Source organism: Sorex fumeus, unplaced genomic scaffold (assembly GCF_029834395.1).
Source record: "Sorex fumeus unplaced genomic scaffold, SorFum_2.1 ptg000072l, whole genome shotgun sequence".
Lineage (NCBI taxonomy): Eukaryota > Metazoa > Chordata > Mammalia > Eulipotyphla > Soricidae > Sorex > Sorex fumeus.
The window spans coordinates 63,067,983-63,083,203 of NW_026606129.1; the positions used below are offsets into that span (position 1 = coordinate 63,067,983).

General features: G+C 41.8%; 1 protein-coding gene across 3 annotated transcripts in view; it reads left to right on the forward strand.

Annotated features, from left to right (window-relative positions):
• PTPRG (protein tyrosine phosphatase receptor type G) overlaps positions 1-15,221 on the forward strand; it is an 822,933-nt gene that overhangs the window by 639,841 nt on the left and 167,871 nt on the right. For all 3 annotated transcript variants that reach the window (XM_056129040.1, XM_056129043.1, XM_056129042.1), the window contains exon 6: positions 4,142-4,208. In XM_056129040.1, the coding sequence (XP_055985015.1) occupies positions 4,142-4,208 (67 nt within the window). The remainder of the gene's footprint in view (positions 1-4,141; positions 4,209-15,221) is intronic.

Consider the following 15,221-nt stretch of genomic DNA (forward strand, 5'->3'; position numbering starts at 1 on the left):
AAAACAAACGCACTTATTAGCATGTTTTTTTTTAATTCTCTACCCTAAATTTTGAAACCAAGAAAAAGACTGGAGAGTGGAGGTCAATATTATTAATCAATAAGTTATTGACAAACCAGTAGTTTCCATTTTTCTCTTTCTTTATCCTTATCCATCATCTTGACCCCAGCCAAATAAACTAACAGTAGAGAATGTGGACATGAATGGGCATTGTTGACACCTTTTATTTGTAGGTTCCTTAGAATCTAGGGTCAGGCACGGAGTCCAGGCCTAGATAACCAAACACAGAGATTTTGTTGCCACACATGGCCAGCAATTGAACCTGGATTGGTTTCTTTTACATCAGCTACTAGTGTTATAATTCAGTGTAAATGATAAAGAATTAGAATCATTTTCTTTCTTTCACATCATCAGATAATACTGTAATGCATTTTCCAGTCATTTGAATCATAGATGAATATCTCTGAAATGTTGCCTGGTAGAAGAAAGCTAGCAAGCACACTTTCTGAGAAGTTTCTGAGTTGTTAAAATTGACAGCACATTCTGTGTTCTCTGATGTGGATTTTCATTGAGAAAAGTTTAGGATGAATAATAATCTAGCTGTATTGATTATAAAAACTATTGATAACAAAACCTTTCCCCCCGCTTCCACATCCTCCACCACTGCATATACACTCACACTCTCAGAAACTTTATAAAGTAAAGGTTCACTTTGTGTTAAATGACTTTATTTAGTTACTGGAACAACTATAATTTGAATTCTTGCTAATTCTGTAGAGTTATTGTCGTCAAGTCCAACTTAGCTAATTTCTGCTAGACTCAGTGCTGTTCAACTAAAGCTGCATGGTTTGATTTGACTTATTTACCAATTGTCTGGTAGTTGGTAGGCTAACGGGTTTTGAGCGACCTTAACCGGATCTGTCTGTGTCTATTCATTTTGTCGTTCATCTGTATGCTAGCCTGCATTCTTCACTGTCCATCTCAGTAGAGATGTTTTGTTTGTTTTTTGTTCGTTTGTTTGAGGGGCCACACCTGACAGTGTGCAGGGTTATTCCTTGCTCTGCACTCAGGAATCACTCCAGGTGGGCTCTGAAACTATATGGGCTGCCAGGGATCGAACCCAGGTCAAGCATGTTTACGAGGCAAGCACTGTCCTATTTTTCTGGCCCGGTGATCACGGTATTTAAAAGAGTAACAAGGGACCATAAACTTCTGCCTTTATGTTTTATATATTGCCTGCACCATGCCTCTTAATGTCTCATTAGCCCAAGTCTGCCACGTAGTCAAGTCCAATTTCAGAGAGTGGAAGAGCTGATCGGTGCATGCAATGAGAGGAAGGGCAAAATCAGATGGAAAAGATACATATGATAAGGATGACCAGCAAGACTTTGTGACCATGTAGCCACTTGCTGCAGATACAGTATGAATATCCCTTACAGACTGATTTTGGAAAGTGAAAAGGGTACCCTCCTTTTTTGTCTATAACTTCAACTTAAAATGAGGTAATTTTCTGGCCTCCTACTTTATTCCATCACTTTTAAAATTTGGCGACATTGGGAAAAGAGAAGTAGTACAGATGTTGAGGTTGCATGGGGCCCGTCCCAGTTCAATCTCCAGCACCACATATGGTTTTCCAAGTGTTGCCAGGAGTGAGCTCTGAACACAGAGCCAGAGGCAGCTTCCAAGCAATGACAGGTATATCCTCAAAAAAAAAAAAAAATTTGACCACATTTATTGGTAGACTCTTGAAATTGTTATTTTTGACCAAGTGAATTTTTTTTTATCTTCAGTACATGATAGAGGTAAGATTTTTTTTAAAATTTTGTTATATTCTGTGATTTTTGTCTTTAAAGAAATATCATGGTTCAGCCAGTATTCTAAGCCCAAAGCTAGAAATTTTCAGTCAGAAAATACAGAGATATTATCTATGCCGAGATATTATCTATGCCAACTCTTAGAATTACACCTTTGGAATCTAATAATCTAGGTTCCTATTCACTGTACTTAAAACAACAAAAACAAAAATGAGGGCCTGGAGAGATAGCACAGAGGGTAGAGCATTTGCCTTGCACGTGGCCGACCCAGGTTCGACTCCCAGCATCCCATATGGTCCCCTGGAGCACCGCCAGGAGAAACCCCTGTGCATCGCCAGGTGTGACCCTCCCCCCAAAAAAAGAGCAAAAACAAAAATGACTATTGGTACTGTATGCAACAATGAAGTATCAGATTTTACATCATTTCATTAGTTTATAAGCATGCACCGTATGGACTCATACCCATATTTTAACTTAGTCATAATTCAGAGGTCCAGACATTAATACCAATAACTTAAACTCAGAGAATCTTTTCAATCCAGGATTCATGTCTCAGCTTCAGCTCAATTACATCTTGGCCAGGTAATTTTTTGCTTTGATTTCTGTTCTGTTATAAAATGCTTATATGAGCCCTATTTTTACCTACCTGGTGCCAGCACCCCTCCTGCCCCACCCCCCAACTTTGCCCCACATCCATCCTTATTTGTAGCAACAAAAAAGTGTTTCAGAATATGGTTGAGTTCCCTCAGTGTGAGGTGTGATAGGGACACAAAAAGTACTTCTTATTGAGAACTGGTCCTGCTGAGGCAGAGGAAAGAGATTTGTGAGGGTTGGCAGTGGGTTATTACCAGAGAGAAAACTAGGATTAATAAACCAACATGGGGAGAACTGTAAAGGAGGCTGAGTGTGGAAATGTTTCCATTACTTTAAAATTTAATCCATGATTGCCCAGAATTCTTCTAAGTTAACTAACAAAACAAATTTGAGCTTGCTACACACTGAATAAGATTTGTCAAGATTCCAGTTTTTTGTGTTAAAAGGAACCAAATAGAAACAATATCTCTGGGGAGAAAATTTAGGAGCTATGCTGGTCACAAGTAATGGATTTTGGAAAAGTTATGGGGAAAAAAATCAAACATACACAAGAATAGAGAAAGTTGTATCCTGACCCACATGCTGAAACTCATCAGCCTAGATTGTAAGTGATTGAACAGAGGTCAGTCTTGTTGCCCCTAAACCCCTGCTATCATGCCTAGATTTTTTTTGAAGCAAACCTCAGATATCATGTCATTTTATTTGTAACCATTTCATTGTGTCTGAAGACAGAATGTTGAAAGAATTCTCAATTTTTAATAAAGGAGACAAGTATGGAATGTTATGCCAAGTAGTGTCAGGTGGTTGATAAAAGAATGGGTGAAGGTTCAAATCAAAGAGACCTAACTTTTAGGGGTATTTAAACTTCAGAAGGAAATGGGAGCAAGAGACTACTGTCTTCCCAGCTCCCACCCTCTTCCTGCCTCCCCTACTTTGATCTGTAGAAATGTTCTCTGTGGTACATGGTAAGGTACAGGGGACTTGGATCCTTAGAAAGTGAAATAGATCTATGTTCTAAAAAGAAGAGAGAAAAATATAGTCATCAGTAGCTACTGAGATCTGGAGTTGGAGAGAGAGTACAGTGGGTAGGGTGCATTAGCTGTATGCTGATCTGGAATTGATTTCCTGCGCATTAAAAAGTTCCCTGAGAACAGCCAAGTGTGATTCAAAAACTATTTTTTAAAAAATTGGGGCTCAAGGTGCTTGGATTGCATGTGACTGACATAGATTCAATCTCCAGCACCTCACATGGTCCCCCGAGCAGAAGTGATCCCTGAACACAGAGCCAGGAGTAAGTCCTGAGCACTGTTCAGTGCTACACACACCCATAAAAAGAAAACATAAAACATAAAAGAAGAATGTATTAAAATCTTTAGTCTATGATGGATTGTTCCCAGATGTGTCTCAATGACTCTAGATAATCAGGGTGTACTTTTAATAAAACAAAGCAACAAGAGATTCATTTAGTTGTAACTTAAGATGTTGCCATGATGATGGTATTTCTGTTCTGCTCAAATATATTCTGAGAAATTTCTTTCTTTTGATTTAGACTTCCTCACTTGATTTTATTATGTCATCAATCTCCTTAGTTCAGTGAGAGCCATGGTATATGTGAGACCTAAGCAGCTTCCTTGATAACATCTATTCTCCTCCTTTCCTTTAGAAGATTAAACTGAGACTCTTGTGTCTGATGCCAGAATAGATTTAACCAATCATGTTTCCTTTACATGTAGGTCAGTCCAAGGAACAATTCTGCTCTGGATCCTATTATCCATGGGTTGAAGGGCGTCGTACATCATGGTAAGTAAGCCATGTATACTTTCTTCTGCCGGGATGTTAAGGGCTAAGATCTCCACCAAAAGGAACGGGGTTATCTCACAGAGCACAGAGGGTGACACCCATTCCTCAAACGTGATGTTGAAGGGCATTAGAGCCATTATTTGATGGGTAGAAAGCATGCCCATTTATTATCTGCAAATGGATCTGGGTTAACAGTAAGCAATTTGTTTCTCCTCAGGTACTACTTGGAATGCATATGTTATAAATCAGAATGCCCTAAGATGCACTATCCATATGCATTGAACCTGCCACTTGTGCCATATCTTTGCTAGAGATACTCTTTCGGGCCGTTTTTCATTTATAAATTTTTTTGATTTGCCTCTCCGATTTAGGGAAGACATTTAAGTAGCTGTGACAAATTATTAAACTTTGCTACCTGTGAACAAGCATCATCAGCTACTGGAGTGGAAAAAGCTAGGTCACTGTTCTGTGCAACAGACGTCTTACCCTCAGGCATAAAGCTGGGAGAGAAGGAAGATAAATGGGTTCTGTCTTTACCAACTGGTTTTTATTGTAGGAATTTCCCTGAAACTTTATTATCGGCAATGCATCATTACCTATGACATCAGGATTCTCTAATTTCAAAAGTACCCTCGTTGAAGGGAATGTGGAATGTAGATGTAACATAGCGATTTGCAAAGTTTTAATAATCTAATTAGAATTCCAAAGACATTGACAGAAATAGCATTAGTAACCATAATGAATCTCCCCTTCATCTCGGAGGCTGTGATAAAATATCTTCTCACCTCTCTGGAAGGATTGTCTTTTGACATTAGCTAACTCTGCAGAGCTTAACAAACATTGTGTCCCCCACCTCCACCTCTTTCTCTTTGGGAAATTGCAGCCAGTTGTCAGTGTTCATTTGAAGCAAGTAAGGATTTTAGGTTAATTATTCAGCTCTTAGAAGTGCTTGGCCGTATGGCAGGTAGCACCAAAAACCCTAGTAAAAGCAGGTAATCAGGGTGACTGGAAATACATTAGAGAGGTGTTCACTGAAGGAAGTTTCCACTGCTACCTTTCAATTCTCCACTTCACTTTGTGTTTGCAGTGCATACCCTCACACTGAGCTCTATAGAAAAGGGGTTGTAGGACTATTCCATTGAGGAACAAAATGCTATTGCAAAATGGATTTTATCTGTGCATATGTGTTTGGCTGTGGGTAGCAGTCATGGTTGGAAGGAAGTAATAGGACATGCATCGTACAGTACTTAAGCCTGAGAAATGCAAAGAAACTGGTGTTTGGGGCAATGTGTTATGTGTTCTGAGCCTCGTTCCCCCATCATCTTGAAGACTTCATTGACTAAAAAAGGTAAAAGGTAAAGGCCCTCCCGTTGATCGTCGATTTGCTCGAGCGGGCCCAGTAACGTCTCCATTGGAGACTTTGTTGTTACTGTGTCTGGCATATCGAATACTCTCGGTAGCTTGCCGGGCTCTCCGGAGGAATCGAACTCGGGTCGGCCATGTTGGCTGCGTGCAAGGCAAACGCCCTACCGCTGTGCTATCGCTCAATTTGAAATATCGTAAAAGATAGATCTTAGGGCTGAAGAGATTGTACATCACGTAAGGCACATCATGCTATTTCCTTGCATGCGTGCCCTGAGCATTTCCAAGAGTGATTCCTGAGTGCAGAGCCAGGAGTAACACCGAGCACTGCTAAGTGTGGCCCCAAAACATAACCCTAAAAAAAAAAAACAGAAAAGTAGATCTTTCTTCCCCTGTCTTTTGTTTTGGGATGTATGTGTGTGTGTGTGAGAGAGTTTGTTTTGCTTGTTTATTTGTTTTTCAAATCAAACCCCACCACTACCCTAAAACAAAATGGAGCTAGAGATAGTTCCTGCTTTGCCTGTGGGGGACCCACCTTAGATCTGTAGCTTTACATGATCCCTTGAACACCATCAGTAGTAACCCTGGAGCTGAGGCCAAAGAATATAGCAGGTAGGACACTTAATTTGCACAAGGCTGACTAGGGTATGCTTCCTCACTCTCAAAGAGTCCCCAGAGTATCATCAGAAATGATTTTTGAGTGCAGAGCCAGGTAAGCCATGAGTATTGCTGGGTGTGGTCCCCGAGATTAAAAAAAAATAATAAGTTAAAAAAAAACAACAACTATTCCTGGAGCATAAAGCGGAGACTAGTCCCAGAGGACCACTGGGTATGGCCCCAAAATATACAAAAGCTCCTCAAACAAAAAGACATACACTTTGTTGGGTTTTTTTTTTATCTAATCATTTTTTTTATTAGTGAAACACCATGAGGTACATTTATAGACTTATAAATTTTTGTGCTTGGGTTTCAGTTATACAATGATCAAGTACCCATCCCTCCACCAGTGCCCATCCTCCCCCACCACGGGTCCTAGCATCTCTCCCAACCCCCCCCCCCCCCGTCCCACCCTGCCTCTGTGGCAGGCCATTCCCCCTTGTTCTCTCTCTCTTCTTTTGGGTACTGTGTTTTGCCAGAGAGGCATTGAGTGGCAATCATGTTTGGTCTATAGACTACTTTTAGCAAAAAAGACATACACTTTGAAGATTTCTAGAATCTTTAGAACAGGTACTTTATTCTTCCACCAGTATGGCATTTGAGTACATCCACATAGTCTTACTTCCACAATGATAAGTGAAAGAGATTCCATCTGTTAACATAAGCAGTAGGCTTCCTTGAGCTCAGAGATCCCTACATTTCACTGCATGGAGATTGTTTCCTTGAGCTCAGAGATCCCTACATTTCACTGCATGGAGATTGTTTCCTTGAGCTCAGAGATCCCTACATTTCACTGCATGGAGATTGTTTTGTTCATGAGCTGTGTGCTGGCATAATCATGTTATCCTTCCTCATTATCCACAATTACCCTCTAAGAGGCTGTGACATGTCGGCATACTTTACCTGGCATGGGATAGTTGCAGAATTGCCTGAGATCTGGTTTCAGCTTAAGTTCTGATTTATAAATCAGAGACCAGCAGAAAAGAATTATCTGAAAAGAATGGTCTCATATTTATTCGGCAGTGGTGCTATATGTTCATTCTGCTTGATCATGGCTTGGCACACTCATTCAGTCAGGCCCAGATCGGCACATATGGCCTTAGAATGATGCTTCCTTCTTCTCCAGCCTTCTGATATGTTTCTCTTCTAGCCTTTATATTTATCTTTTCTGATCCCTTTCAGAAATGTCCCTCTCTTAGCTCGCAGCAAGGGTTTCTCCCTCTGTTAGTTCAGATCTCACTTCACGTCTTGTTTCCTCAGAAAACTCTCCTTATCTCATGAAACTACCCACCCTGCCTCATACCTTATTCTAATTTTTCTTCTCATAAGTAAAGTAAAGTTAAGTAAAGTAAAGGCCCTCCCGTTGATCATCGATTTGCTCGAGCAGGCCCAGTAACGTCTCCATTGGAGACTTTGTTGTTACTGTGTTTGGCATATCGAATACTCTCAGTAGCTTGCCAGGCTCTCCAAGAGGGGCGGAGGAATCGAACTCGGGCTGGCCATGTTGGCTGCATGCAAGGCAAACGCCTTACCCGCTGTGCAATACCCTTGTAAATATATTTACCCACATATCACCTTCTAAAGTATAGATTTTAGGCCAGAGAGTGTATAGGAGGGATAGCCCCAGGACAATACACTCCTTTCTTCTTTTCACCTAAGGATGTAAAGTACTCCTCTTACTTTATGTAGTCATGTAACCAATCCTGGTTCAAAGCCTGGTACCACGTACAGTCCTGTGAGTGTTACCAGAAGTCATTCCTGAGCACAGAGCCAAGAGTAGGTCCCAAGTACTGAGGGTGAGGCCTCAAAAACCAAACAGCATGTATTCCCCAAACCCCAAATACAATGTAAGCTTTGCGAAGGAATAATTCATGTGAATAGGACAAAAAGTATATCCTCAGATAGGGCATTTGCCTTGCACGTGGATGACCCGGGTTCTATTCCCAGCATCTCATATGGTCCCCCGATCACTGACAGGAGTAATTCCTCAGCGCAGAGCCAGGAGTAACCCCTGAGCATCACCGGGTGTGACCCAAAAAGCAAAAAGCAAAAAAAAAAAAAAAAGTGTTAGCCAAATGAGCGAATCAGGTAAACATACAAATAAGTGAAATTATCAAAACATAAAACTGGAGGAAGGGGAAAAAGAGCTAATAGCCACTTGGCTTATGGTTCAGTTGAGAGTACAAAGGATAATATTTCAGAAACTATTGTTCCCTTATCTCTCTAGGTGCTTGCTGACTTGCATTTTGATAGTGCTTTTCCCTACTGTCATTCTTCCAAAAGAATGCACGTTTGAAACAGCCAAAAAACACTTTTGTTAGAATTTGAAGCGTTTTTAGTTAAAGGTCCTGTGAGAGATTTAAACGATCTATTAATTGGATGGGACATAAATAATCATGCCCTTCACAGAATCTCTGGCTTGGGAATAATAGAGATGTATAAAACGAAAAAAAAATCAATACATATTTCTGTTATAGTTTCGAATTGGCTTTCATTTCATCAGCTGTGGGAGTCATATCTTAGAATATTAATTTCTCATTAAGTGAATGTGTTTTGATGGGGGGAATCTTTATATGTTCCTTCACTGAAATGGCAGCGAGTAATCTGGCCACACCAGCCAACCATACTTAGCACTGGTCATTAGAATCCTCTGTGAAGCAGCCACCGAGATGGAATTTTAATTAGTGAGTGTTTTGGCAAGGATGGCTGCCTGGGAAGCATAATTAGGAGAGGAAACAGGACTAGGAAGGGAGAATATTGGGACCACAACACAGGCCTGACACCTGATGGGCAAGGCGAAAATAGATGGAGTGACTAGAGAAAATTGTAAACTGTAAGAAAATCTTGGCCAGATCACCAGAAAACTCAGCAGCCAAGACAGCCCTTAAGTGGAAACCTGTGTCAGGGAGGAATTGCTGGTGTCTCCACCATGTTTAGTCTTAGGCTAAAGCATCCATTGAGATTGGCCTTCCTGTGAATATAAGGGATGCTCTCAAAGGCACAGCAGCCGAAGGAAGACATTAGGGGCATATTCACATAGCAGGCACAGAGGTTGGTGTTCATTATCCAGATCCATCTTCCTACTCACATTTCTAGAAAGTTTGTCTTCTTGGTGCTCTGACTCTTTTAAATGCTCAGGATTTCTTACAAGCAGTGCTTGTTCCTTTTGTGCATAAGGTTTCTTTTTTTAAAGTGCCTGATCTCAATGTACCATAAAGCTGGACATAGACTGGCCTTTTCTGACTTTCCAGACTCTTTGGAGAGATGCATAGTTAAGCCTGTAATTGCTCTAAAGATGTGGAACAACAGATTTAACTCAGACTTGAGGGATTTAGAGATGTGTCTCAGACAAAGTAACCAGTGAGACCAAAAGAGTTCGAAGAGGTTGGCTAGGCAGAGAAGAAATCCTGGGGTTTCCAGCAGGACCAGAGTAGGTGAAGGCACCTGGCAACAAGAGATTGGGCAGAGGTACTTTAAAAATCTCAAGTATTTTTAAAGATACTCTCGAGATTTCCAAAAGTGCTATTTCTTTCATATTCCGTGTGTTGTGTAAATCATGATTTTTTGCAAACTTCAGCAACATGTAGAAATAGAAATAGAATGAAGGGATGGTGATTTGCCATGATTCTACCCCATCTGTCCTTTGAACAATATTGATGGAAGCACTAAAATTGATGTAATCGGGCTTTTTATTCCTACTACCACTAGTATCCACAGGAGAGGAAAATTTTATTGCGAATCCAATTCACCACTGTGTGGATTCATTTATACTGCTTTTTGGTACAAGAACCAGCACTTGTGAATACCACAAAATACTGGCTCCCAAACAATTTATTTTGTCCTAGTTTTTCTTAGAACCCACTTTAAAAATAAATTCATATGTGAATTGGTATAGGAATGTTTTATAAGTGTTTTACCCAATGACTCACATAGTTTCCAAGTTCTTGAATTATCCACTCTTTATTTATTTTTATGATACCCACCAAATACAATTCCAGCTGTTTGCATATTAGACGTTCATGTTTAGAGGATATACTACATTTAAAAAAATCATAAAAGTGAGCTAGTAACCCTCACCAGAAAGTCAATTATTAAAATTCCAGACAGTGTCCAGTGTCAGCGAGGCTCTGCATGCCAGCCACTCTCATATTTTGTTGATGAGAGGAAGTCAGTAAAGTCATTCTCTGCAGAAAATCTAGCAGTATCCTTCAGGTTGATTTAGTGGATCCACTCCTGTGTGTCTTCCTTAGAGAAACTCGGATATATAAATGTTCCATCAGATAGGAACAAGAGTGTGGCATTGAAGTTCCTAGTAGAAAATGCTCCAGTGCCTGTCATTAGCAGCATAGACATGGACCATGCAGGCAGCCAGGCAGTTGATCAACTTGTCCTGGTGGTAAGAAGTGGAATCTTGTCCCCCTCAAGCACATCTGGAAATCAGAACATCGCATGACTAGAGTGAGGTTCTGAAGGCTCCACATGATATTCCTCAACATGAAATTCAGTCACAAAGAAAATAAGCATGTTCTGGTTAACATACGTTGTCCAGGGAACATAAGGTAGGTGGAAAGAAAAGCAGAACGATGACAATTTCAAAAATGGTGGCAGTTACTTTTGGAGGGCTGGGATGGTGATCGAGACTGACTCAAGAAGGCAGACAAAGGCCCTTTTTGTTCTGAGTGTGAGTCGAAGCAGAGCTCACTTGAGGATTACTCACCAATGGTACATTTGTGTTTTGTGCCCCTCGCTGCAAGAGTGTCAAGTTTTGCAGTTGAGAGAGACAACACCTCGAATAAGGTAGTAAAGGCTGTAGAAAGTGCTTTCCTAGGGGGCACATCAAGTACCAAGTGACTTCACAACAAAGAGGGGAGCAGCACCATGGTTAAAAAAAAAAATTACCATAAGTGTCCCTGACAGGCTGTTTGTACTCGCTGTAAAGTGGTTGCAGGCCAGAGAAAGAACTGTGGCTACTTTAGGATTGCAGCATTAAGAGATGACTTGGTGGGGGGTATGGTGCCGCCAGCAGGTTAATCTGTACCTGTGAGGCAAGTGCATCAGCAGCCTGATGGCACCATCAGACGTTCAGATACCCCAAAATTGCTGCTGTGCCTTTGGCCAGACCCCAAAAACTTGGGGCAAAGTTTACCAAGAAAGTAAACGGACAAAAGTTAGGTATGTGGGAGACATACCCACAAACCACCTCCGATTCAGCTATATAATTGGAGGCATGGCCTCTCTGGTTCCTGATCGAACTGCTTGACGGTCATGATCCCAGAGACTCAGAAGCGAATCTCAGAACCCAAAGGCTTTTGGCAGTAATGCATCCTGTTCCTGCAGTAGGTTACTGGTGCTGGGCCACTCCAGGTGGGAATAGGTTTCGTGCCTTGGCCTGTTTCTCCTGGTGGCCCAGTGACCACCATCCTCCAGAGGCCACCGGATAGTCAGGTTTGGGCCAGTAGTGATGAGACACACGGGGCCTCACTAGATGGGGGTGGAACTGGCCCTTTCCTCCCCATCCCAACAAGGTCCCAAGTTGCCACTTACAAACAGCCTCTCTGGCTCCTGATCTAGCTGCTTAATGGCCATGATCCCAGAGACTCAGAAACAAATCTCGAAACCCAGCGGCTTTTGGCAGAAATGCATATGGACCGCATACAAAGTGGCCACCGCCACAGAACTTATAGGAAAGCCAGGTATGAGCCAGTGGTGACAGGGCAACTGCATTCTTATGGGAAAGGGGACAGTATTGGCTCGTCCTTCACACCCTACCAAGATCACGAGTTGCCCCCCATGAGCAGCTCTCTGGCACGGCCATGGCTCCAGAGGCAAAACGACTTAATCCAGAGCCCAGCAGCTTGCGACAGAAAAGCAAATGGACCATGCGTTAAACTACGGTGTCATGCCTCCCCGGGAGGGAAAGGGTGTTGCTCCCTTCCGCCCCCCCCCCCCCCCCCCCAGCAAGGTGCCCTCGCCTCAGAACTTATAGGATAGCCAGGTATGAGCTGGCCTTGATGGGGCAACTGCAGTCTCATGGGAAGGGGGGTGGTACCGACTCATCCTTCACACCCTACTGAGGTCACAAGAAGTCCCCCACGAGTGGCTCTCCAGCACAGCCATAACACCAGACGCACAGAAACCAATCTCGTAATTATCTGGCTCTTTGCAGAAATCCAAAATCGGGGCTGCGTGACATTATACGATTCTCATAACAAGCTATAGAAAACAAGTATTTCACAATGCCTTTTCAGTAATTCTGATTGTTGGGGGGGGGGGGATTCTAAACAATAATGGTGCATCTTTTGTTGAAATAACGAATGTAATCAATGTAGAGAAGAGTTAAGTAGAAATTATCTGCCTCACAGGCGTTGGGAGGAGGGTATATTAGGGTTCTTGGTGGTGAAAAATGAGCTGGTGAAGGGAAAGGTGTTTGATCATTGTATGACCAAGACAGACCTGAAAGCTTAGTAACTTTTCCCACAGTGATTCAATAAATAAATATTAAATTAAAGGTCCTCCCGTTGATCATCGATTTGCTTGAGCAGGCCCAGTAACGTCTCTATTGGAGACTTTGTTGTTACTGTGTCTGGCATATCGAATACGTCACGGGGAGCTTGCCAGGCTCTGCCGTGCGGGCGAGATACTCTCGGTAGCTTGCCGGGCTCTCTGAGAAGGGCGGAGGAATCGAACTCGGCTCGGCCATGTTGGCTGCATGCAAGGCAAACGCCCTACCGCTGTGCTATCTAAATAAATAAAATTATGAAAAAAAATAAGGTGGAGTTCATGCCCAATTCAATCAGCTAATCAGTGGCTGAATAAATAGCAGTATTCCTACATTTTAAAAAAAAAGATGACTTGTGAGGCCAATAGCTTCTTCCAGAATCTAGAAAAAGGAAATCAGAAACAGAAGCGATGGGACTTCAGATAGCAGGTCTAAACACAAGGTTTTTCACTGCTGTGCTGCTGGGGCCAGCTTAACTCTGTCTATAGCAGGTAAGTATCATTAGTCTAACAGGCATGGAAGAGTACTCCAGAAACCCCTGGGGTTACAAATACATGCCCCACCATATAGAAAGAACAGTAAAACAAGCTGTGGCAAAGTCTTGATTCAAACAGGCTCTCATTCCTCCCAGGTCATCTCCCTCTATTCTCTGCCAAAGTGTCTACCTATCGCTTTCAGACTTAATGGATGTTCATCATTAGAGATTCTTTTTGAAAGGGCAAGTGAAGAAATATTGAACCGAACCATACTCTTCATTATCACCTTGGCATCATAATGATTTCCTTTGGGTACATGGCATGAGATTTTTACTCTGAGGATAACAGGCTGAATTTTTTTTTCTTTTGCTTTATTTGTGTGTATGTGTGTGTGTAGATTGGGGGTGGGGGGAGGGTATTGGGCCACACCTGGTGGTGCCCAGGGCGTAATCCTGGCTCTGAGCTCAGGGATCACCGTCCTGCTTGGGAGACCATGTGGCATGGAGGAGATCAAACCCAGGTGAGCGGTGTGCAAAGAAAGCACCTTCCCTGGCCCCAAAGAAACCACTACTCATTTTGTTTTTGTTCTTGCTCTGCTGTGCTCAAGGCTTACTCCTGTCTCTGTGCTCAGGGTCTACTCCTGGTGGGGCTTTGCGAGATCATATGGAGTGCAGAGTATTGAAGCTGGGTCGAACACATACAAGACAAGCACCTTACCCATTGTATTATCTATTCGGTCCAACAGGCTAACATTTCTGAAAAATATCCTAAGTGAACTTTAGTAGAATACACATCCTAGATTTGTGGAAAGAGTCTTGAATTCAGAAAAATTTAAACTACAAGGCAGAAAGGTTTTGTCATTCCCATTTAGCAGCATGATAGAGCCAAGATGAGCTGCCATTTCAAAGGGTTCTTGCCTGTTTTGTGTATGTGAACTTTCAATTCCTTTAATCACAGATTCCATCCATTGTTCCATCCATCAAGTGCGTAATAAGTGCTAGTCAAGTTGTTGAGGGAAAAAAATGATGAGCACGATTTCCCCCTGCCTCTGGGAAATGTTAATGTCATGAGGAATCTTTTATTTTTGTCCTAGCTATTCTTGGTGCTGAAGGTCAAAGAGCCCAATGCGATTGGTCTGAAAAGTAATTTCATGTGTTCTCATGAATAAGCAGTTGGAACTTTAAATTGAATCTTTATAAAAAGTCTGCATTATGGAGTACTTTCAAAGAAATGGAATTTTCTTATTTTTCCACTCAAAATTAGGCTCCTAGGAATACTTGTGAACAATGATTTGAGGAGATTACTTCAGAGTTCAGGCTCTCCTGTGTTCTAATTTTGCCTCATCACCTTGGAAGCTGCTTGATCCTGTTTGAATTGCTGGATTTCTCTGTCCCTCAGTCTCTACCTTATAAGACAGGGATGATGAGAGCACATGCCTTGTGAAAGTTCATGCTAGATGCTTTTGACCTGGGGGAGCATAAACGAAGAAGGTCTGATGTCTGTCCCAGTGCCCTCTCTGTCATGAATTAGCAAGTCTCACCTGTGGATAATGCTTGCCACTGCCAGTTTTGTAAATAAAGATTCACTGGAACACGCCACACACATTTGTTTAAGTATTGTCTAGGACGGCCTTTACACAACAGCAGTTGAGTAGAGAGACACAGTGACAGTGACGGGTCCATAAAACCTTCAATATTGAACTCCCTGGCCCTGCACAGAAAAAAGTATGCATTTACAGCCCTGCCTCCTGTAAATGGTAGCTATTGAAAAAGCCCTGTAATAGTATTGCCTTTGTCCAGCGGTTTATGTTGGGACAATGTCAGTAGCCACTCAAATCATTACTTAATGTTTGATCCAGTTCACACAGATTGAATTTAGTTATTCTTTTATCCCAATCACCACATAATGTAAACTTTTCATCTATATTAATAAAAAGTCTGTTGTAATTGTACCTTGAAGAAAGAAACCGTTCCAATTATTTTCTCCCTTTTGAAAAAGAAACCTAATGCTATTTAATCA